Source organism: Schistocerca americana, chromosome 6 (assembly GCF_021461395.2).
Source record: "Schistocerca americana isolate TAMUIC-IGC-003095 chromosome 6, iqSchAmer2.1, whole genome shotgun sequence".
NCBI classification, from domain to species: Eukaryota; Metazoa; Arthropoda; class Insecta; order Orthoptera; family Acrididae; genus Schistocerca; species Schistocerca americana.
The window spans coordinates 77035553-77058346 of NC_060124.1; the positions used below are offsets into that span (position 1 = coordinate 77035553).

At 42.7% G+C, this 22794-nt stretch overlaps 1 protein-coding gene across 1 annotated transcript in view; it reads right to left on the reverse strand.

Moving 5' to 3' along the window:
- Positions 1-22794, reverse strand: part of LOC124619464 (nuclear inhibitor of protein phosphatase 1) — an 80286-nt gene that overhangs the window by 22182 nt on the left and 35310 nt on the right. Inside the window, exon 3 of the mRNA XM_047145863.1 lies at positions 19321-19474. Within this exon, the coding sequence (XP_047001819.1) occupies positions 19321-19474 (154 nt within the window). The remainder of the gene's footprint in view (positions 1-19320; positions 19475-22794) is intronic.

Here is a 22794-nt window from a genome sequence, read left to right on the forward strand (position 1 = left end):
AAAATCACCGCTGCTGAAGCCCGGGCTATCCGTGATCTGAAGGCTGACCGATCCATCGTCATTCTTCCGGCGGACATGGGTTCCACGACCGTGGTACTTGATCGTCGGGAGTATGTGGCTGAGGGACTGCGTCAGCTTTCAGACAACGCCACAAGCAAAGTTTGCCAAGGTAACCCCACTCCCGATGTCCAGGCGGAGCTTCAAGGAATCCTCAGAACCTTAGGCCCCCTGCAAAACCATTCACCTGACTCCATCAACCTCCTGACCCCACCGACACCCCGCACCCCTACCTTCTACCTTCTTCCTAAAATCCACAAACCCAATCATCCCGGCCGCCCCGTTGTAGCTGGTTACCAAGCCCCCACAGAAAGTATCTCTGCCTATGTAGATCAACACCTTCAACCCATTACATGCAGTCTCCCATCCTTCATCAAAGACACCAACCACTTTCTCGAACGCCTGGAATCCTTACCCAATCTATTACCCCCGGAAACCATCCTTGTAACCATTGATGCCACTTCCTTATACACAAATATTCCGCACGTCCAGGGCCTCGCTGCGATGGAGCACTTCCTTTCACGCCGATCACCTGCCACCCTACCTAAAACCTCTTTCCTCATTACCTTAGGCAGCTTCATCCTGACCCACAACTTCTTCACTTTTGAAGGCCAGACACACCAACAATTAAAGGGAACAGCCATGGGTACCAGGATGGCCCCCTCGTACGCCAACCTATTCATGGGTCGCTTAGAGGAAGCCTTCTTGGTTACCCAGGCCTGCCAACCCAAAGTTTGGTACAGATTTAATGATGACATCTTCATGATCTGGACTCACAGTGAAGAAGAACTCCAGAATTTCCTCTCCAACCTCAACTCCTTTGGTTCCATCAGATTCACCTGGTCCTACTCCAAATCCCATGCCACTTTCCTTGACGTTGACCTCCACCTGTCCAATAGCCAGCTTCACACGTCCGTCCACATCAAACCCACCAACAAGCAACAGTACCTCCATTATGACAGCTGCCACCCATTCCACATCAAACGGTCCCTTCCCTACAGCCTAGGTCTTCGTGGCAAACGAATCTGCTCCAGTCCGGAATCCCTAAACCATTACACCAACAACCTTACAACAGCTTTCGCATCCCGCAACTACCCTCCCGACCTGGTACAGAAGCAAATAACCAGAGCCACTTCCTCATCCTCTCAAACCCAGAGTCCCCCACAGAAGAACCACAAAAGTGCCCCACTTGTGACAGGATACTTTCCGGGACTGGACCAAACTCTGAATGTGGCTCTCCAGCAGGGATACGACTTCCTCAAATCCTGCCCTGAAATGAGATCCATCCTTCATGAAATCCTCCCCACTCCACCAAGAGTGTCTTTCCGCCGTCCACCTAACCTTCGTAACCTGTTAGTTCATCCCTATGAAATCCCTAAACCATTACACCAACAACCTGAAAACAGCTTTCACATCCCGCAACTACCCTCCCGACCTGGTACAGATGCAAATAACCAGAGCCACTTCCTCGTCCCCTCAAACCCAGAACCTCCCACAGAAGAACCACAAAAGTGCCCTACTTGTGACAGGATACTTTCCGGGACTGGATCAGACTCTGAATGTGGCTCTCCAGCAAGAATACGACTTCCTCAAAGCCTGCCCTGAAATGAGATCCATCATTCATGAAATCCTCCCCACTCCACCAAGAGTGTCTTTCCGCCGTCCACCTAACCTTCGTAACCTCTTAGTTCATCCCTATGAAATCCCCAAACCAACTTCCTTACCTTCTGGCTCCTACCCTTGCAACCGCCCCCGATGTAAAACCTGTCCCATGCACCCTCCCACCACCACCTACCCCAGTCCTGTAACCGGGAAGGTGTACACGATCAAAGGCAGAGCCACATGTCAAAGCACCCACGTGATTTACCAACTGACCTGCCTACACTATGAAGATTTCTATGTGGGAATGACCAGCAACAAACTGTCCATTCGCATGAATGGACACAGGCAGACAGTGTTTGTTGGTAATGAGGATCACCCTGTGGCTAAACATGCCTTGGTGCACGGCCAGCACATCTTGGCACAGTGTTACACCGTCCGGGTTATCTGGATACTTCCCGCTAACACCAACCTGTCAGAATTCCGGAGATGGGAACTTGCCCTTCAGTATATCCTCTCTTCTCGTTATCCGCCAGGCCTCAACCTCCGCTAATTTCAAGTTGCCGCCGCTCATACCTCACCTGTCTTTCAACAACATCTTTGCCTCTGTACTTCCGCCTCGACTGACATCTCTGCCCAAACTCTTTGCCTTTACAAATGTCTGCTAGTGTCTGTGTATGTGCGGATGGATAGGTGTGTGTGTGTGCGCGAGTGTATACCTGTCCTTTTTTCCCCCTAAGGTTAAGTCTTTCTGCTCCCGGGATTGGAATGACTCCTTAAAACCCACATCCTTTCGTCTTTCCCTCTCCTTCCCTCTTTCCTGACGAAGCAACCATTGGTTGCAAAAGCTAGAATTTTGTGTGTATGTATGTGTTTCTATCGACCTGCCAGCGCTTTCATATGGTAAATCACATCATCTTTGTTTTTAAATATATTTTTCCCGCTTGGAATGTTTCCCTCTATTATATTCATATCATTAATTTGAACCCAACAATCACGTTTGTTATTGTCACTGTTACATTTCGAAATCTTTTCTGTCGTCTTATTTTCTCTTTCTGTTTTTGCCAGTAGGTTCACTTTGTATTCACCTTTGCCTTTTTACCGTAATCTACTATACAATTTTATCCCACCTATATATACCCAATAATATGTAACCCACTTCCAAGCCATAACCAAAAAAATATTTTTTTTTCCCCCGCTTTCAACACTACCGCCGCTATAAAATCCACGTTTCTAGTTCACAAACAGTTCCTTTCACCTACTAAACAACCATTCCGGCAAGTTCTAATAACTTTTGCTTTATCTCCATTTCCGTTCCCCCCCCCCCCCTCCCCCCACACCCATCATTGATCATTTTTAGCCGCTTCCCACAGCTTTTAACGTCATTATTTCTTCATCAGACAATTGTTAGCCTCATTCTCATAATCTGCCACCACAAAACCACTCCTTTTAATACATTTACACGTAGTTTTTTCGAAATTTTCCCGAATTTCTCCACCCTTTAATGTGTTTTGGCGGCAACACAACCACCTAATCTTTATGCACATCGATGTCTACCAATCCAAGTTCACCACAGGATCAACACAGCCCAGCTTTAACCAACACTTTTTCGCCTTTTTTCACACTAGATCTCCAGTTGCTTTCTAGTTCACCTTTATCTCTCCCCATATATATTTTTATTTTCATTTTCATTTCAGCCTCATGTTACACTTTCCACCTTCTAATACCATGTCACCCTCACAACACCCCCACAACGACCCCATTAAGTTTTATTTACATTCGCTCCGCAAACATGCCTTCGCCCTAGCCAGATTACGCTCCCACATTTTATTTTCTCAGGCCTGTCTGACATTTGGCATTACCCCCAAAGGCCTCAGACTTAAAGTTCCCATCTCTGGCTGCAACCCTTCTTTCCGTCAGTCCCTATACCAGTTCCAAACTGAACAATCCATTGCCCTCACCCACCTAATCCTTCACCTACACATCAACTCAGCCAATGAACACACCCGTCAACTCCTATCCTTAATAAAAGTCCTCAATCTTTCCTCTCCCGCATCCACACCGGCTGTTCAAAGCATCCTCCTACAGGCCAACCGCAAATTAGGACAGCATGCTATCCTCCACCTCAAAACATTATGCAATCTCCTGGTTTCCTACCTCCGGAAAGGCAACTCACTCACCCTTCACAACCTTTCCAGCAAACCTCAACATCCTCTCACTGCACACAAACCCAGTCTCTCCCATCTACTCAATCTCCCACTTCCACCTCCACTCCCTCCAAAACCTCAAAATTCCAATCAACGCAATCTGGAACCACAACACCCCAATTCAGTAGTTAACCTTTCTTCCAAACCTCTCGCCCAATCTGAAACCTCTGTCCTATCCAAAGGCCTCACCTTCAGCCCCACTCCCAGATTCAACCAAACAGCCCTCGTCAAAGATTTACTGTCCTACACTCGTACTCTCTGCTGGAAATATCACTTTGCCACGAAGAAAAATGATCCTAATCCTACTCCTAATGATCCAACTCCCCAAGACACTATCCAAATTGAACCCTGCCTGGAACAGTTCCGTCCTCCGTCAAAGCGGGACCCACCTCCTCTTCCTCAAAAATCACCCTCTCCAAACCTTCCAGGAATTTCTGACTTCCAGCCTTGCTTCTCAATCCTTCTTAAAAAACCTTAATCCTACTCCCAACATCACCACTGCGGAAGCTCAAGCTATCCGTGATCTGAAGCCTGATTGATGCATCGTCATTCTTCCGGCGGACAAGGGTTCCACGACCGTGGTACTTGATCGTCGGGAGTATGTGGCTGAGGGACTGCGTCAGCTTTCAGACAACACCACATACAAAGTTTGCCAAGGTAAACCCATTTCTGATGTCCAAGCGGAGCTTCAAGGAATCCTCAGAACCTTAGGCCCCCTGCAAAACCTTTCACCTGACTCCATCAACCTCCTGACCCCACCGACACCCCGCACCCCTACCTTCTACCTTCTTCCTAAAATTCACAAACCCAATCATCCAGCCGCCCCATTGTAGCTGGTTACCAAGCCCCCACAGAACGTATCTCTGCCTACGTAGATCAACACCTTCAACCCATTACATGCAGTCTCCAATCCTTCATCAAAGACACCAACCACTTTCTCGAACGCCTGGAATCCTTACCCAATCTATTACCCCCGGAAACCATTCTTGTAACCATTGATGCCACTTCCTTATACACAAATATTCCGCACATCCAGGGCCTCGCTGCGATGGAGCACTTCCTTTCACACCGATCACCTGCCACCCTACCTAAAACCTCTTTCCTCATTACCTTAGCCAGCTTCATCCTGACCGACAACTTCTTCACTTTTGAAGGCCAGACACACCAACAATTAAAGGGAACAGCCATGGGTACCAGGATGGCCCCCTCGTACACCAACCTATTCATGGTTCGCTTAGAGGTAGCCTTCTTGGTTACCCATGCCTGCCAACCCAAAGTTTGGTACAGATTTATTGATGACATCTTCATGATCTGGACTGACAGTGAAGAACAACTCCAGAATTTCCTCTCCAACCTCAACTCCTTCGGTTCCATCAGATTCACCTGGTCCTACTCCAAATCCCATGCCACTTTCCTTGACGTTGACCTCCACCTGTCCAATGGCCAGCTTCACACGTCCGTCCACATCAAACCCACCAACAAGCAACAGTACATCCATTATGACAGCTGCCACCCATTCCACATCAAACAGTCCCTTCCCTACAGCCTAGGTCTTCGTGGCAAACGAATCTGCTCCAGTTCGGAATCCCTAAACCATTACACCAACAACCTGAAAACAGCTTTCACATCCCGCAACTACCCTCCCGATCTGGTACAGAAGCAAATAACCAGAGCCGCTTCCTCATCCCCTCAAACCCAGAACCTCCCACAGAAGAACCACAAAAGTGCCCCACTTGTGACAGGATACTTTCCGGGACTGGATCAGACTCTGAATGTGGCTCTCCAGCAGGGATACGACTTCCTCAAATCCTGCCCTGAAATGAGATCCATCATTCATGAAATCCTCCCCACTCCACCAAGAGTGTCTTTCCGCTGTCCACCTAACCTTCGTAACCTCTTAGTTCATCCCTATGAAATCCCCGAACCACCTTCCTTACCCTCTGGCTCCTACCCTTGCAACCGCCCCCGGTATAAAAGCTATCCAATGCACCCTCCCACCACCACCTACTCCAGTTCTGTAACCTGGAAGGTGTACATGATCAAAGGCAGAGCCACGTGTGAAAGCACCCACGTGATTTACCAACTGACCTGCCTACACTATGAAGCTTTCTATGTGGGAATGACCAGCAACAAACTGTCCATTCGCATGAATGGACACAGGCAGACAGTGTTTGTTGGTAATGAGGATCACCCTGTGGCTAAACATGCTTTGGTGCACGGCCAGCACATCTTGGCACAGTGTTACACCGTCCGGGTTATCTGGATACTTCCCGCTAACACCAACCTGTCAGAACTCCGGAGATGGGAACTTGCCCTTCAGTATATCCTCTCTTCTCATTATCCGCCAGGCCTCAACCTCCGCTAATTTCAAGTTGCCGCCGCTCATACCTCACCTGACTTTCAACAACATCTTTGCCTTGGTACTTCCGTCTCGACTGACATCTCTGCCCAAACTCTTTGCCTTTACAAATGTCTGCTTGTGTCTGTGTATGTGCGGATGGATATGTGCGTGTGTGCGGGTGTATACCTGTCTTTTTTGCCCCCTAAGGTAAGTCTTTCCACTCCCGGGATTGGAATGACTCCTTACCCTCTCCCTTAAAACCCATGACTTTCCCTCTCCTTTCCTCTTTCCTGATGAAGCAACCGTTTGTTGCGAAAGCTAGAACCACAAACAAACACAAACATACACACAAAATTCAAGCTTTCGCAACAAACTGTTGCCTCATCAGGAAAGAGGGAAGGAGAGGGAAAGACGAAAGGATGTGGGTTTTAAGGGAGAGGGTAAGGAGTCATTCCAATCCCGGGAGCGGAAAGACTTACCTTAGGGGGAAAAAAGGACGGGTATACACTCGCGCACACACACACATATCCATCCACACATACACAAACACAAGCAGACAAGCAGACATATATATATATCACACACCCAGATATGCACGAGTTGGCAGGCAGACATAATTTCAGTTTGTGTTCGTAGTTATTTAATTAGTTTCATGTTCCATGATTAATTGTAATGATGTGGAACGAGTCATTTTACATTCACATTGCACACTGATTTTTTAATTTGACCATTTTAATTTTACTATCCATGAAATTCTTTAAATCACTGGGTGGGTGGTTGAAGGTTTTTAGGTTGAATACATTACACCTTTCTATTTCAGAAAGCCACAACAAAAAGAGTCTTACACATTAAGCTTTCGGCCAAAGCCTCCGCCAAAAAAGAGCAAAACACACTCATTAATACAAATAAGCACATCTCACACACACAACCCTTAACTCTGGCTGCTAAGACCAAAAAGAAACTGAAATGTGTCAAATGGGAGCAACAATCTCTGTTGGAGCAGTGCAGGGCAAGGGATAGCTAGGTACAGGTGATGGAAGAGGAAACAATGCTGCCTGGCAGAGCGCGCAGGAACCAGAGGTGGCAGACAAGGCTACCTGGTGCAGCATTGGAAGGCTGTGGTGGAGGGAGGGAAGGGAAGGGAAGGGAAGGGAAGGGAAAGACGGGAGCAGAAAGGAGAGGAGCAGAGAAGTGGTAAAGACAGTGGGTGCACTGCAGGGAGCAGTGCACGATGGTGAGGGAACATGAGTTGGGAGGTAATAGGACACAGGAGGTGGAAACTGTCTGTGGAGGGAACGGGTACATTAAGTTACTGTAGACTGAGGCCAGGATTATTTTGGGAGTGGAGACAGTGTTGGAAAGGCAGCGCCCATCTGTGCAGTTCAGAAAAGCTGGTGATGGAGGGGAGGATCCAGCAGGTTTGGGTAGTGAAGCAGCCACTGAAATCAAGCATGTTATGCTCAGCTGCATGCTGTGCAACAGGGTGATCTACTTTGCTCTTGGGCGCAGTTTGGTGGTGGCCATACATCCTGCTGGACAGCTGGTCTGTAGTCATACCAATATAAAAACCTGAGCACTGTTCGCACCACAGCTGGCAGGTACATGACATTGCTGCTTTCACTGGTGGCCTGGCTTCTGATGGGGAAGGGGAAGCCATTGATAAAAGTGGAATAAGAAGTGTTGGGTGGGTGGACTAGGCAGGTCTTGCACCTGGGTCTTCCATAGGGATATGATCCTTGTGCCAAGGGGATGGGATGGAGAGTTGCACAAGGATGGACTAGGATGTTGTGGAGGTTGGATGTGCGACAGAACAGTACTTTAAGAGAGGGTGAGAAGGATCTTGGGTAGGATGTCCCTCATATCAGTGCATGATGATAGACAATAAAAAGCCCTTGTGAAGGATGTGGTTCAGTTCTTCCAATGCAGGGTGGTGCTGGGTGACGAAGGGGGGCTCTCCTTTGTAGCTGTTCCTTGGGAGTGTCGGGATCACGATATACAGTGTTTACAGTAGCTAACTGATATGTCCACAGGAACAGTCTGCTCCATTATCTCCCTTCCTCTCATGGCAACAAAAATTGTGGTTCAATTGGATTTATAAGTTACAGATATAGTGTCTTAGTCTACAGGCTCTTTGGTGGCTCTCCTCTCACGAACCCGTGAAATGAAGTCTGGGAGAGCACTGAACATGTGCCAGTGACCTGAACCTAACTATGTACAGCTGCCATGTAATACAGGTTTGCTTAGCACACTTTATAGACATGACGAATTGTTGCATAACTGCCTGCTTGAATTTCTGAATGGTGACACTACATACTGAACACAGTATAATCACTGTCATGATTGGAACTCCATTCTAACAAGTCTTTGTTCCAGACTTGGATACTGCTGCCTCCCTATATCACAACCACCATCAATAGTTCTGCCTAGTGGAGTATTAGGTGTGGTGCATCACCCCATTCCAGTCCTGTGTTTTCTTCCTTAGTTCCATGTACTTACCACTTTCCTCCCTGACACTGTTGATTAGCTTATGCCATCTTCTTCCTACCCCCCCCCCCCCCCTCCCCCAACCATCCCCCCCCCCCTCCGCTCCCCCTCTCTAACTCTTTTACTCTCCATCACTCAGTTCCTTGCTGGAGTAAGCACTATCTTCTCAAGTTGAGGCTAGCCAATTTTTTTCTTTCTTTTCCTTTGCTACCTGAGAGGTTGTTTTTTTCTTGTCAATTTAACACCTCTTCATTCCTCAACCTGACTTCCCAATATGCACCCTCTTGCTTCATCTATATTACGGCCCCCTTTCTTCATCATTCTGCAGTGTTCAGGTAACACCACTATAAAAAGCTATGGTTGATACATAACATTTGCTCACCTTTTTCCTAGATTTTTATTCAGTTGCCTGCATACCAACTTCCTCTTTTTGTTGAATGCTCCCTAGGTTATCACTAGTCTCAATGTCCATGTCAATTTATTACCTCTATTGTAACACTTCCCAAATATTTGAATTTTTCAGTCTGCTCTAGCTGCCAAACTACGATGAATTTGTTCATCTCCCCTTTTACTCCAAGTACCATGATTTCAATATTTTACGTATCCATCTTCATTCTGAAACCTTGGCATTTGATATTTAGTTGTTCCACTGGGTCATTAGGTAACTTATGGTTTCTATTGACATGACCATGTTGACTCCACTCTTTTGCGTTATACACACACTCCTTTTATTCCTTGGTTTCTATTGACATGACCATGCTGTCAGCAAACTTTATACACTCCACCCTTTTGCCTTATACACACACTCCTTTTATTCCATCTGTGCATCCTCCTATGATCTCTCCCATGTAGATATTAAACATTATAGGTGAAAGGCAGCATCTCTGTCTGGGTACTCATCCTTTTCATTTTCCTCTTCCTATTCCTATTCCCTCCATTAGTTCTCCACTAACTCTGACCCTATTTTGCTTAAGGCACAACTTGTTGATCAGTTTTCTTTCCCTTTGGTTGATGTTGCATTTTACATGGTCCAGTCACATTAATGTTACCACCATCTATGTTCCATGTCACCATGCAACAACCATTCATGGACAGCAGATGGAGGGTATGTAATGGTTGTCAGGGGGACGCAGAAACGGTGCATTTATTGTCATAATGCAGAAACAGAATGATTTATCTGACATCCAAAAGGGCATGATCAATGGCTTTTGGTTTCCAAAACAGCTAAGTTTGCAAACTGTTCGCGTGCCACTGTGGTCACAGTATACCATGCATGGCAAAATGGCACTATTAAAAATTGGTGCTGAGGCAACTGTGGTGCATCATGGGGCACAAATGACAGGGGTGAGACGGGGGTCAACAACAGCTGTGGAGACGTGTACAGACGAATAGATGTGCAACTGTTGAGCAACTGACCACCCAAATGAACAAAGGGGTTACTATCATTGTCTCCTTAATGACTGTTCAGCAAATGTAGCTGCATATGGGCCCCCACAGCTGGTGCATGGTTCATGCACCCATGCTGACTGTTGTTCATTGGCAAACAAAGGATAGAACCTGCACACCAATATCACAACTGGAAATCCACTGAGTGCCCTTTACAGATGCTCCATTGGACAGATGGCCGGCACCCTACAACAATCAGGAAGAGTCCAGGATGGGAAACGGAGCATTATGGTCTGGGGAATGTTCTCGTGGCATTCCGTGGGTGATGTCGTAATTCTGGAAGGCATAAGGGAACAACGCAACTATGCATCTATCCTTTGGGCCACGTCCACCCTTACATGCAGTTCGTTTTCCTTGACACAGTGGTATATACCAGCAGGACAATACAACACATCACACAGCTTATAGTGTACATGCACAGTCCAATGAGCATCAGGATAATTTTACCATGCTCCCCTGGCCATCAAACTCCATAGATTTAAAACCAATCGAAATTCAAGCCATGGGTCCTCAATAGAGAAACCTAGCACAGCTGCCCATGTCACTGGAGACAGCATGACTCCACATTGCTGTTGATGCCTTCCAGAACCTCAATGACTCTTCTCCTGCATGTCTCACATCATCTCCAGTCCTAGCTTTGTATGACGAGAATGCCGAGACAGAACTTCACATTGATGCTGGCAGTTACAGGATGAGTACATCTCTAGTACCAACTCAGGAAGGTGCTGAAAAAGGTAGTAGCTTATGCTTCCAGATTACTCTCTTAGTCTGACATGAACTGCCCTACAACCAAGAAAAAATTCTTTGCAATTGTTTTGGCCATCAACAAGTTCTGGCCATTTTTATTGCCAAACCATTCAATGTTGTGATCAAACACCACTCTTCATGCTGGCTAACTTGCCTGAAGGATCTGCTGGTGAGATGTACACTGAGGTTTCAGAAATGCATCACAGCGGTCTACAAAAATGGATGCAAGCACATCGGTGCTGACTGCCTTTCAAGAATCCTTTAGCGGATCAAGGCAGTGTGGATGAAATCTCAGTCACTGCTGCCATAAATGACACTGCTGCTGAACAAAGGGAAGGTCCAGCACTGCTGAAGACTACAGTGGCCTCAAAGAACGAAAAACTGAGAAAAGGAGAATTACAAATAATATACAGAACATTTGTAAGAGGAACTATTATATGATGGGGCAGAAATGGTTGCTCAACATTCTACCTCTTCTATGGCCAGCTATCTTGAAGAACATCCATGATGTCCCAACAATTGGTCACCTGGGATTCATGAAGACTCTAGGCAGAATTAGACGTCTGTATTGATCCATTAGACACTATGTGAACCATTGTAAGGAATGCCAGTGATGGAAGCATATACTGCAGATACCTCCTGGACATCAGATCCCAATCCCACCTGCAGCAGTGCCATTCCATAGGACTCAAACTCACCTCTTGGGAGGTTCCCAAAGTTGACTAATGGGAATCGATGGATAATAATCTGCGCTAACTACCGCACTCAGTACACTGTCATCAAAGCTGTGCCAACTGCTGAAGCTCTGAAAATTGCATGGTTCCTTATAAAACACATATGTCAAGATGTCTGATTGTGGGAAAGTTTTGTTGTCAAAACTACTGCCATTGATAATTTCACATTGCGACATCGCCTATAGGATGACAACTGCCTACCATCCAAATAAGAATGGCATCAGCGAACAGTTTAGTAAGTTTAGTAGGATGCTGGCAGATATGTTCTCCATATATTTTGATGTTGACCAAGAGATTGAGATAAAATACTGCCCATCATTATATTAGCATATAACACAGCATAGCAAGGCACAACAGGTTTCACAGCAGTCTTCCTGTTCCACGGTCGTGAGGTCAAAAACGAGAACTGTTCCCGTTTCAACTGGACAATTCACCAGATGGTTATTTGGGAAACCCCATCGCCACAGCCAAAGGTGCAAGACAGCTGGCTCGCATACCAACACTGGAGGCATAGGGAAAGGACCGGGTGCTATAAAGACAAGCACCAGTTGGTAAGATGCAGCTCGGGAGACTTGGTGTCAATTTTTTTGTCTGTGTGGAAAATTGTAGTATCAGATCGACGATGGCAGCTTCTCGCTGAAATAAACTGAAGACCCATTCAATGATCGCAAAGCTTCAATGGGAGGAGCGTCTTTCAATGCTCTCACTGTAGTGAAGAGGATGTGACAACGTGACCAGAATGCGAGGTTCCTCCAGCACTGCCATACAGAGGACCCTGGTCAAGATTTAGATCCAGGGTGCTGCAGTCAAGTCCAATGAGAACCTTGGGAATAGCAGGTTGCTGTTTCTCCAAGAGATGAAGCAATGCTGCAAGCTGTGCTGCATACCTTTGGAGTGGCAGTTAGCATTGCTGGCTGGCATGCTGTGGGTCACCATTTCAAAACCCATCCCCAGCAAATATTTGTTATTCATTATTTATTGTTTATGGAGGGTTCTCAAATTTCTTATGTTCGTAACATTTGCAGTCTGAAATATTCAACGTTCGCACAAATGGCAGCATCTCTGTCCATGAAATCAATTCTTTTCTGTCCGTATGTTGGTGTCAGTAACAAAGGTGCTTTAAGTGCTAATGAGTTGCACTTCATTGATGCACCTGTTTCCAGATTTGGACTTAATTGAGTTTATGTTGTGATAATATTGACTTAACAGTTACTATAAAAAATCATATTTACAGTCCACATATATTTCTATTTGAAAAATGGAGTTAGTAACATACCACACACTTCAATGCTAACAGAACAACTTAAAAGAAGATTAGGTGGAAAATGAGGTTGAGTACAAAGGGGTAAAGAGAAATTATGAAGCAACCAGCACAACAAAATGGGCACAAATTAGAAGAAAAAATAATATTTGTGGTAGGTCATGCTCTGGAACACACAGCTTTTTCTAATTACAGAAGATTCTAAAATCACAGAAGGAGTTTGATAGAACACTCAGCTAAAGATAAAATAAATGGTAAATGCCAATAACTAGTGCTAGTCTTTGGTCTTGTTTATTTTACCTATAACGAAAGAAATAAAGGGTACAATACAAATCATACAAAAAGCAGACACTAGTTATTACATGGTCCACCCATGCAATGAGCAGAAGCATATCACTGTTGAAGAAACAATGCCACATAAGTAGCTAAACACAAATTTTACAAAGGAGAGGCAAAAGAACATCTAAAATGCAAGAAACATTTGACACAGATGTAAAATTTGTGTTATGTCATTTCAGTGAAGTTTAGATCATATCCAAAAGTTAAACATAGAACCAAAGATGTGTCATTTTGTACAAAACGACCTCAAGTTTGATTCACACAGTGCATTTGGCATTTGTGGCAGGGTACATTACTCATGTGGTATTCAATTGTAGAAGTGTTCTGCACTACTTTTTTTCTTTTACAGTATTCTTGGTGGTGAAATGAAAGTAATAAGAGTATTTTGAAAATATTAATTATGTTTTATAGAATAGCTTTAGAGAAACAACACAATTCAAATACACTCTTTGTTCTTACACTACCAATACCTTTTCTCTGTTTTTAGATTGACACATTTATCATAAAGTGCCACACTAATTACCACTCACTCAACATGATAATCTGAGATCACAAGTTCTAGCAACTTCCTTCAGCATCAACAAACGACAACATTGCACTAACGCTGCTGAGTCGGCAGTTTCCAGAAAGAAATTTATTCATAAGGGGTGCTGTCACAATCGCCAGGACAGCTTTACTTTGTAAATGATCCCATTTGTCTTTCTTGACTTTCATTCTTGTATAGCTTCAGGAAGCAAGAATATAGGGCGAGTCAAAAAAGACTTTATAACTTTGGAATGATACAGAAATTTATTGAGATAACTTACAGAACCAAAGATGTGTCATTTTGTACCAAACGACCTCAAGTTTGCTTCACACAGTGCATTAGTACACCATTCGACCACCAGGAGCACCAGTGCAGTGAACAGTTAAGATGACTACTTTCATGGGTGCAGAGCGTGCTCGCTGTGTTTTGATTTTATGAAATGAACTCTGCAACAAGTGTTTGGTGTAAATTTTACACCAAATATGCTAAAAAATCTCCAAGAAGACCTACAATTTACTCTCGGTACAAGAACTTTGCTGAGATGAGTTGTTCACTGCAACATGATAAATCATCAGGTCACCTGTGTGTTGTTGTTATGATGAATAGGTTAGGGAGAGCTCTGCCCACAGTCCACAAAAATCAAAGCGATGTGTGTCTCATGAGACTATTTGGCAAGGACTGTGTAGATATTTACACTTGAAACAACACAGATACACACTGGCACAGCACATTAGTGATGCAGATAAGACTGTTAGTAGGTAATTCTGTGTAGAAATATTGCATAAGATAGAGGACAACAAGACAATCATGAACACAATAATCTTCAGCAATGAGTCATCATTTCATGCCAGTGGCATGGTGAATGCCCACAACTGCACAATATGGGGCAGCCCCAAAGTTAATGTGTTCTGTGCCCTTAGCAAACTGAAAGTGTAAGACCCTTTCTTTTTCATGGAGAAAACTGTCAGTGGTATTGCGTATCTGGAAGTGCTTTAACCAAACAATGGAAAATCCAGGATGGAATGTGCAACTCAGCATCTCCACTATATGGTGGATGTGCTTTAAAATTTTTTAATTCCACAGATCGATGAAGATGACCAAGATGGGATGGTTTACTACCAGCAAGACAGTGCACCACCTCATTTCCTCAAGGAAGTTTGGTATTTCCTCAATAACCACTTCCCAGGTAGGTAGATTGGCTGCAAAGTGCCAATTGCATGGGCACCCTGCTCCCCATACTTGACACCAGTGGATTTCTTTCTTTGGAATTTAATTAAAGACCGTGTGTATGTTCCTCCCCTACCAAACTATCAACCTGAAAAACAGAATCTATGCTGCTGTTGCACACGTTACACCCGATTTGATGCGATGAATGTGGGAAGAAACTGATTACCTGAGGAACATTTGCCGCATCACAAATGGTTGTTATATCAAACTAAAATGACACTTGATACTTTTATGTGAAACTTGAGGTCGTTTGCTACAAAAATGACAAATCTATTGATTCTGTAAGTTATCCCAATAAATTTCTATATCATTCCAAAGTTGTGAAGTCCTTTTTCATTCTCCTTGCATATCTTCAACATCTCACAATATCCTTCCATTATAAACTGAACATGCGTTTATAGTAAATAATGGCATTTAGTAACAATGGGGTATTTTGTCCATTCTTCTCCCAAGACTAATTGTGTCATGGAGCCACAAACTTTTCTCCATATAGTTGGGTGTGATCTAGATAATGGACTTCGTAAGGTTGCGGCTTTTTTCTCATCTCTTTAGATATAAAGACACATGTACGAGGGGCATTCAAAAAGTCCGTGCAAAGTCCAAAAAATGGCACCACTGGCGCATATCGAGGTCATGTTTAGTTAGTAGCATCTTTGGGAAGAAAGCACACCAAGTTTCAGCCATATTGGTCTATTTCTTTGTGTTTGGCATTCGTGTGAATCAAGGAAGTTGAGTGATTGTCAAAAAATGGACGAAAAAGAATTTCTTGTGGTGATTAAACACTACTTTATGAATTGTAAAAAGCATCAGGAGATTAAAGAGAAGCTTTATAAACATTATGGTGATTCTGTACTTTTGATTAGAACAGTTTATAAGTGGTTTCAAAGTTTTTGGAGTGGCCATATGGGCACAAGTCATGCTGAACATTCTGAACACCCTGTGGAGGTTACAACTCCAGAAATCATTGAAAAATTTCAAGATATGGTGGTGGATGACAGAAGAGTTAAGGTCGTGTGATTGCTAGTGCTGTGGGCATCTCGAATGAACGGGTACATAATTTTTTGCATAATCATTTGGACATAAGAAAGCTATCCACACTTGGGTTCAGCAATTGCTCACGTTTGACCAAAAACGGAATTGTGTGAATTGTTGCAAGGATGGTTTGCAGCTGTTCAGGAAGAATCCGCAGGACTTCAAACATCATTTTGTCACTGTGGATGAAACATGGATAAATCATTAAAATCATTATACTCCTGAGACCAAACAACAATCTAAACAATGGGTTACCAAGGGAGAATCTGCACCAAAAAGGGCAAAGACCATTCCTTCGGCCGGAAAGGTTATAGCGACTGTCTTTTGGGATTCACAAGGGATAATCCTCATCAACTATCTGGAAAAGGGTAAAACTATTACAGATGCATATTATTCATCGTTATTGGACCGTTTGAAAACCGAGCTGCAAGAAAAAAGCCGGCAATTGGACCGCAAAAAAGTCCTTTTCCATCACAACAATGCACCAGCACAAACCTCAGCAGTTGTGGTCGCAAAATTATTGGAAATAGGATTCCAATTCGTTTCACATCCCCCCTGTTCTCCAGACTTGGCTCCCTCGGACTACTATTTGTTCCCCAATTTGAAGAAATGTCTGGCGGGACAAAGATTTTATTCAAACGAGAAGGTGATTGCAGCAACTAATAGCTATTTTGCAGACTTGGGACAATTCCTATTATTCAGAAGGGATCAACAATTTAGAACAGCACTGGATGAAGTGTATAAGTCTAAAAGGAGACTATGTCGAAAAATAAAAAAAGTTTACCCCAAACACGTAAGTAGTTTTTATTTTTGCACGGACTTTTCAAACTCCCCTTGTACTAGGAAGTGCAACTTCACACTCTTTAAGCTGGCACTTGACAGAACTGTGTACTGAGTCATATTCAAAAATCAAGTTAAAGGCAGAACCTTTTCCACACAGTATTTTTCCTCTAGAGTCTGTAAAGTTGTAGTTGGAATTCTACAGTAAGCACAAGGTACTGCATGGAGCAGGATGTCCACCAGTAATGCAACGATGTTAGTTTTGGACGGCTGTCTAGGAATTCCTCCATGAAGGTCTTCTCATAATTTTTCTGCATTTGTTACATTCAAGTACAGGAAGAGTACCGGTCCAGATTTCGAAAATATATGTCAATAATGAAACAAATATTCACTCCCAGGTAACTAACTGAAAATATTTGGCACTCTGATAAGAAGGTATACTGCTTTTTTACAGATTTCAAGAAAGCTTATGATAGTGCACAAAGAGGAAGCACCTGGAGGATAATGGAAGAATCAGGAATACTTCTGAAATTGATCAGGCTGACCAGAATACACGTAGATAAAACTAAATGTAACAGTTGAAAGCAAGATGTCTGCATGTTTCACTGTGGAGACAGTTGTCAAATAGGAAGGCTGCATCTAACCAGCCTATTTATCTCAGTCTTGGTAAAAGCCTTAAAAAGAGTGTCATCAAGTGTAAGAGGTGTAAATGAAGATGGTCAAGTGAAATTTTAGCATTTTCCAATGATACTGCCATAGCAGAGGAGGAATATAAACTGAAAGAACAACTACAGTGCTAATAGAGAAGGCACAGAAAATGGGTCTGAGGATCAATCACGATAAAACAGAGTATGACTGCAACAAAAAAAGTATGTGAAGTTTCAGAACCAAGGTTCACCCCAAGTTTGGTATTACTGGGCCAGTATTGGACAGTCCTTTTTACAAAGAGTATGGAGAAACATTTTTACACATTTTATACTTTCCCACTTTAATCCTCAAATGACAAACCACCTCGCATTATCTCCCAGATTGTCCTCTGATATCCCAGGATGTTTGGTTAGGATAACATCCATAAATTTCATTACACAGGTCTTCCTCTGCTCCCACAATCTCTCTTTCCAGAATATGCCAAATACTGCCTGCCAATCATCAGCAGAAAATTCACTACACTTTACTTGAAGTGATTCCTCTCAATCTTCGAAGCACGCATCTGGCGTAATTTTCTCAAAGTACACATCTCGTGTAATTGTCATGGCTATCTTTAAGTATTGCGAGTAATTTTGTTGTTTCAACTTTTTGTATAGAGTCTTCACACATCATCAACATTTTATTTGAATGTTTCTTCCAGTCTTTGATGATGATGATGATGATGATGAAGATGATGATGTTTCGGATTGTGGGGCACTCAACTGTGCGGTTATCAGCACCCATACAAATTCCCAACCTTCACTCAATCCAACCTCACCACTTTCATGAATAATGATGATGAAACGATGAGGACAACACAAACACCCAGTCATTTCGAGGTCGGTGAAAATCCCTGTCAATGCCGGGAGTCGAACCCGGGACCCCATGCCTGGGAAGCAAGAGTGCGGCTGCGAGACCAAGAGCTGCGGACTCCAGTCTTTGAGGTAGACTTTACAATGCCTTTTCACATCATTTTTTAGGCATCATAAAAATGTCCGGCCTTCATTTTCAACACTTGTGTCATCATCTTCCACTGAGTTACCTGAACTTTCTTGTAAAAATTTAACCTTAGGTTCCTCAAGCAACTTCTTTACTTTGGTCTCCAATGGCAACTTTGGGCCTTCTCTGATACAGCCAGCAAGTTTCTGGATGATGATACCAATAATAATAATAATAATAATAATAATAATCACAACAAGAATCACCTGTGCAACTGAAAACCCTGTATACAAAATTAATTCTTCTTCCATGAACATAACTTCCCTCTATTTACTCCTGTTGTTGTGTGTTATCTGTTCTGTATTTACACAATAACCTAAAATTAAATGGATATTATAAATATTCAGCAGAAATCACTAAAGCATAGAGCGAATGATGTTTGGCTTTTTGATTTGTATCCCAATAGGTAACAGCCAGTCAGCTAAAATAAAGTCATAGGTTTAGTAGATCACTATTAGTGTGAGATAGATAATATATTTTTTATTGTTAATAATCACTCTCAGGAAGGAACTTCACTTTCACAGAAAACTTACAGTCAAGCAACAGTTTATTCCTTAGTAACGTGATTGTCTTGTAAAATGATGTCCATTTTCATGAACTGGTATTGTTTCTTCGACAATGATGTATAATAAGGATGCAAGACTCAATGAAATGCATTGGTTTAAATCAATGAGCATATATTTTGCACCCTACTAAATTAAAACAGATTCAATAGTAAACAAACAACAAATTTTCATTGACATTTCTTACAGTGAGCATCATTTCATCTTAAAACATGTACTACTTAATAAAGATTCCTTGACCTGAATGAGACACTGAAAAAATAATGATAATAGTTATGGGAATTTACTTACTGCTTCCCAAATCCACCAGAAAGGCTCTGTTTAAATGCTTGTGATACACAAGAGCAGCATGAACTCGAGAGCAAGATGCGTGGTCAATGCAAAAGTCATTCATCTGAGGATTCCTGCCAAAGAGGTAACACTTTTTCTCATCTATCATCAATTTCTGAAACAGAAGAATTGTCACAAGGTAATTATAAAATTAAGGCTGAGTTGTTCAGAATCTCTATACAAGACAGATTTAGCTACAGCAGTAGCCATCTTTGAAAACTAATGTAGACATATATTTTTATTTGATTTTGTACCTATAGAGTTAACCAAGACAGTCTGACAAGTGAAAGATCTGCTATTCAAACCAGTGTGTAGTATGAGTAATAATAGAAAGCAAGATTTCAAAGTTTTTTATCATGTCCGTAGCACAGAAGACATCAGTGGAAAAACATGAGTAATATAGCACATTATACTTGGTGTCACAACCACAAAATTTTGATAATAGTTACCTGTAAGAGGATTGAGGGGGTGAAGGAGAAAATGCTTGTTAGGACGACGTTCGATTCAAGAAAGTAAGCAGAACACAAGAAGCATTGTTGGCCACAGATATGTGATTAAATACACAGTGTGGTTGTAGCATATGAGCCATGAGGTTTCAAAAACAGCTGCGCAGAAAGTCAAAGTAGCAGCATTACTGCAGCAGGCATTCTGGCCACAAGTGTAACAGTACACGCCTGACACTCATCAGAAAATGGCACAGTGAGGCAACATCAAATTTTTTGAGCCCTCCAGCGCTTGTGGACAAGAATCTGTCAAATTCGACCTGAAAACTAAAATTCAGGTTCCCGGCTGCTCCTCCATGACTACACCAAGCCCACCAAGTGAAGAATATGCAAAAGTTTTTGGCCACCAAGTGGGTCACAGCACTGGATCACCCAATGTATTCACCTGATTTGACCCCTGATGACCTCTGGTTGTTGCCCAAATTGAAGCCGGCAATGAAAGGACACTGTTATGATGCAATTAAGGACATCCAAGAACATTGTAGAGCAGTACTAGTTGCAGCTCCAAAAAAAAAGGACTACAGTGAATGTTTCAAAATAATTTCAGCTATGTTTTGGTTCAGAGGGACTATCTGAATAAACACAGTGATTTTATGAACATAATTCATGACTTTTGTTTTTCACAGCTACATTCCTAATAGAACTGGAACACAAAGTGTATAGTAAAGCATACCTAAAAATGTATTTTAAGATACTAGAAAAGCCTTTGCCCAAGCAGATTGATGTTAACCAGGATATTAAGAGAACCAGAACATAATTTCTACATACACGCATACTCAGCAAACCACTATTTGGTGCATGGTGGAGGGTAGCAAGTATTGCTCCTAATCACTTCCTTTCCTGTGCCACTCGCAGAGTGAGCAAAAAATGACTGTCTATAAGCCTCTGTATGAGCCTTCATTTTTCTCATCTTATTTTTGTGGTCCTTGCGCAAAACACACATTGGCAGCAGTAGAATAGATCCGCAGTCGACCTCAAATGCTGGTTCTCTAAATTCCACAATAGTGCCCATGAAAATAGCTTTGCTTTCCCTCCAGGGATCCCCCCTTGACTTCACGAAGCATCTCCATAATACTTGTGTGCTGACTCAACCTACTGCTAACAAATCTAGCAGCATGCTCTGAACAACTTCAATGTCTTACTTTACTCTGTTCTGGAAGGGATCACACACATTCAAGCAGTACTGAAGAATGAGTTGCAATACTATTATATATGCCATCTCCTTTATAGATGAACTACACTTTCCCAAAATTCTCCTGATAAAACAAAGTCAAGCACTTGCTTTCTCTACCACCAACCTGATGCCCTCATTCCACATCATTTTGCAACGTTACACCTAGATACTTAATTGACGTGATTCTGTCAAGCAGCACACTACTAGTGCTGTATTCAAACATTACATGATTGTTTTTTCTACTCATCTGCATTCACTTACATTTTTCTATATTTAGAACCGCTGTCATTTGCTACAACTACAGATTCTCTCTACACCATCTTGTATCCTCCTTCAGTCAGTGATGAGACCTTTCTGTACACCATTCTGTACAACACAGTGTCATCAGCAAACAGCTGTAAAGTACTGCTCATCCTGTCAGTCAGATCATTTATACATAGAGAGAATAAGAGCAGCCCTATCACACATCCTTGGGGCACTCCTGATGATACCCTTGTCTCTAATGAACATACACAGTCGAGGAGAACCTACTGGGTTCTATTACTTAAGATGTCTTTGAGCCACTCACATATTTGGGAATCTAATCTTATGTTCAAGTCTACAGTGGGGCACTGTGTCAAATGATTTCCAGAAATCTAGGAATGTGGAAACTGCCTGCTGGCCTCCATCCATGGTTTGTATGATATCACACGAGAAAAGAGCATGAGAAATGCTTTCTAAATCCACGCTGATTTGTGGACAGAAGCTCCGTCTCAAGGAAATTTGTTATATTCAAACTCACAGTGTGTTCAAGGAATCTGCAGCAACCAATGTTAAGGATACTGGTCGGTAATAATGTGGGTCCATTCTTTTACCTTACTTATAAACAGGAGTGACACACACTTTTTTCCAGTTGCTTGGGACTTCGCACTGGATGAGAGATTCGCAATACACGCAAGCTAAGTAAGGGGCCAATACTGCAGAACATTCTATGTAAAATCACATTGGAATACCATCTGCACCTGGTGACTTAGTTGTTTTGTTATTTCCATGTCCTCCATGTGGGAGCCTGGGTGACAGTCAAACAATAGTATGTTTATACAATCACCTTGCATGAATGATTTCTTAAACGTGAAATTTAAAACTTTGGCTTTCCCAGAGCGGTCAACAAGTAACTAGATAGAAGCCTTCGACCCACTGAGTGATTTTAGAATGACCAGAATTTTCTCGGGTTCTTGAAACGATCTTTTGCTAAGGTGTGATGACGGAAGCAGTTGTACATTCTATACATTGATCAATTGACAGACACATGAATGTCTACTAACTTCTGCCTTTTGACATTTGCATTTTTTATTGCAAGCAAAAGTGCAATAACTTCTGTTTCCTCAGCATTTTCCAAATTTGATTATTAAACCATGGATGGTCTTTTTCATCCTTAATGCACTTACATGGCAAAAATGTGTTCAGAGTGCAACTTACAATCAGTTTAAATTTTGCCCATAATTCCCCTGCGTCCATCATATTGGAACCACATGATGTCCCTTCCCTGTTTAAGTGGTGTGCACACAACTGTTTATCTGCTTTTCCTTGCATAAATACTCTCCTAGACTTCTTGATGCATTTGCTAAGTTTGCTATGTTGACTTCACAATCACTAATTGTTGTCTCTATACTGACACTGTCAATAAGGTGAGGCCTATTTGTAGCTAAAGCGTCTAAAATATTTCCATTGTGTATGTAGCTGTTTGAAAGTATTTCACAAGATTGTCTCTCCATACCA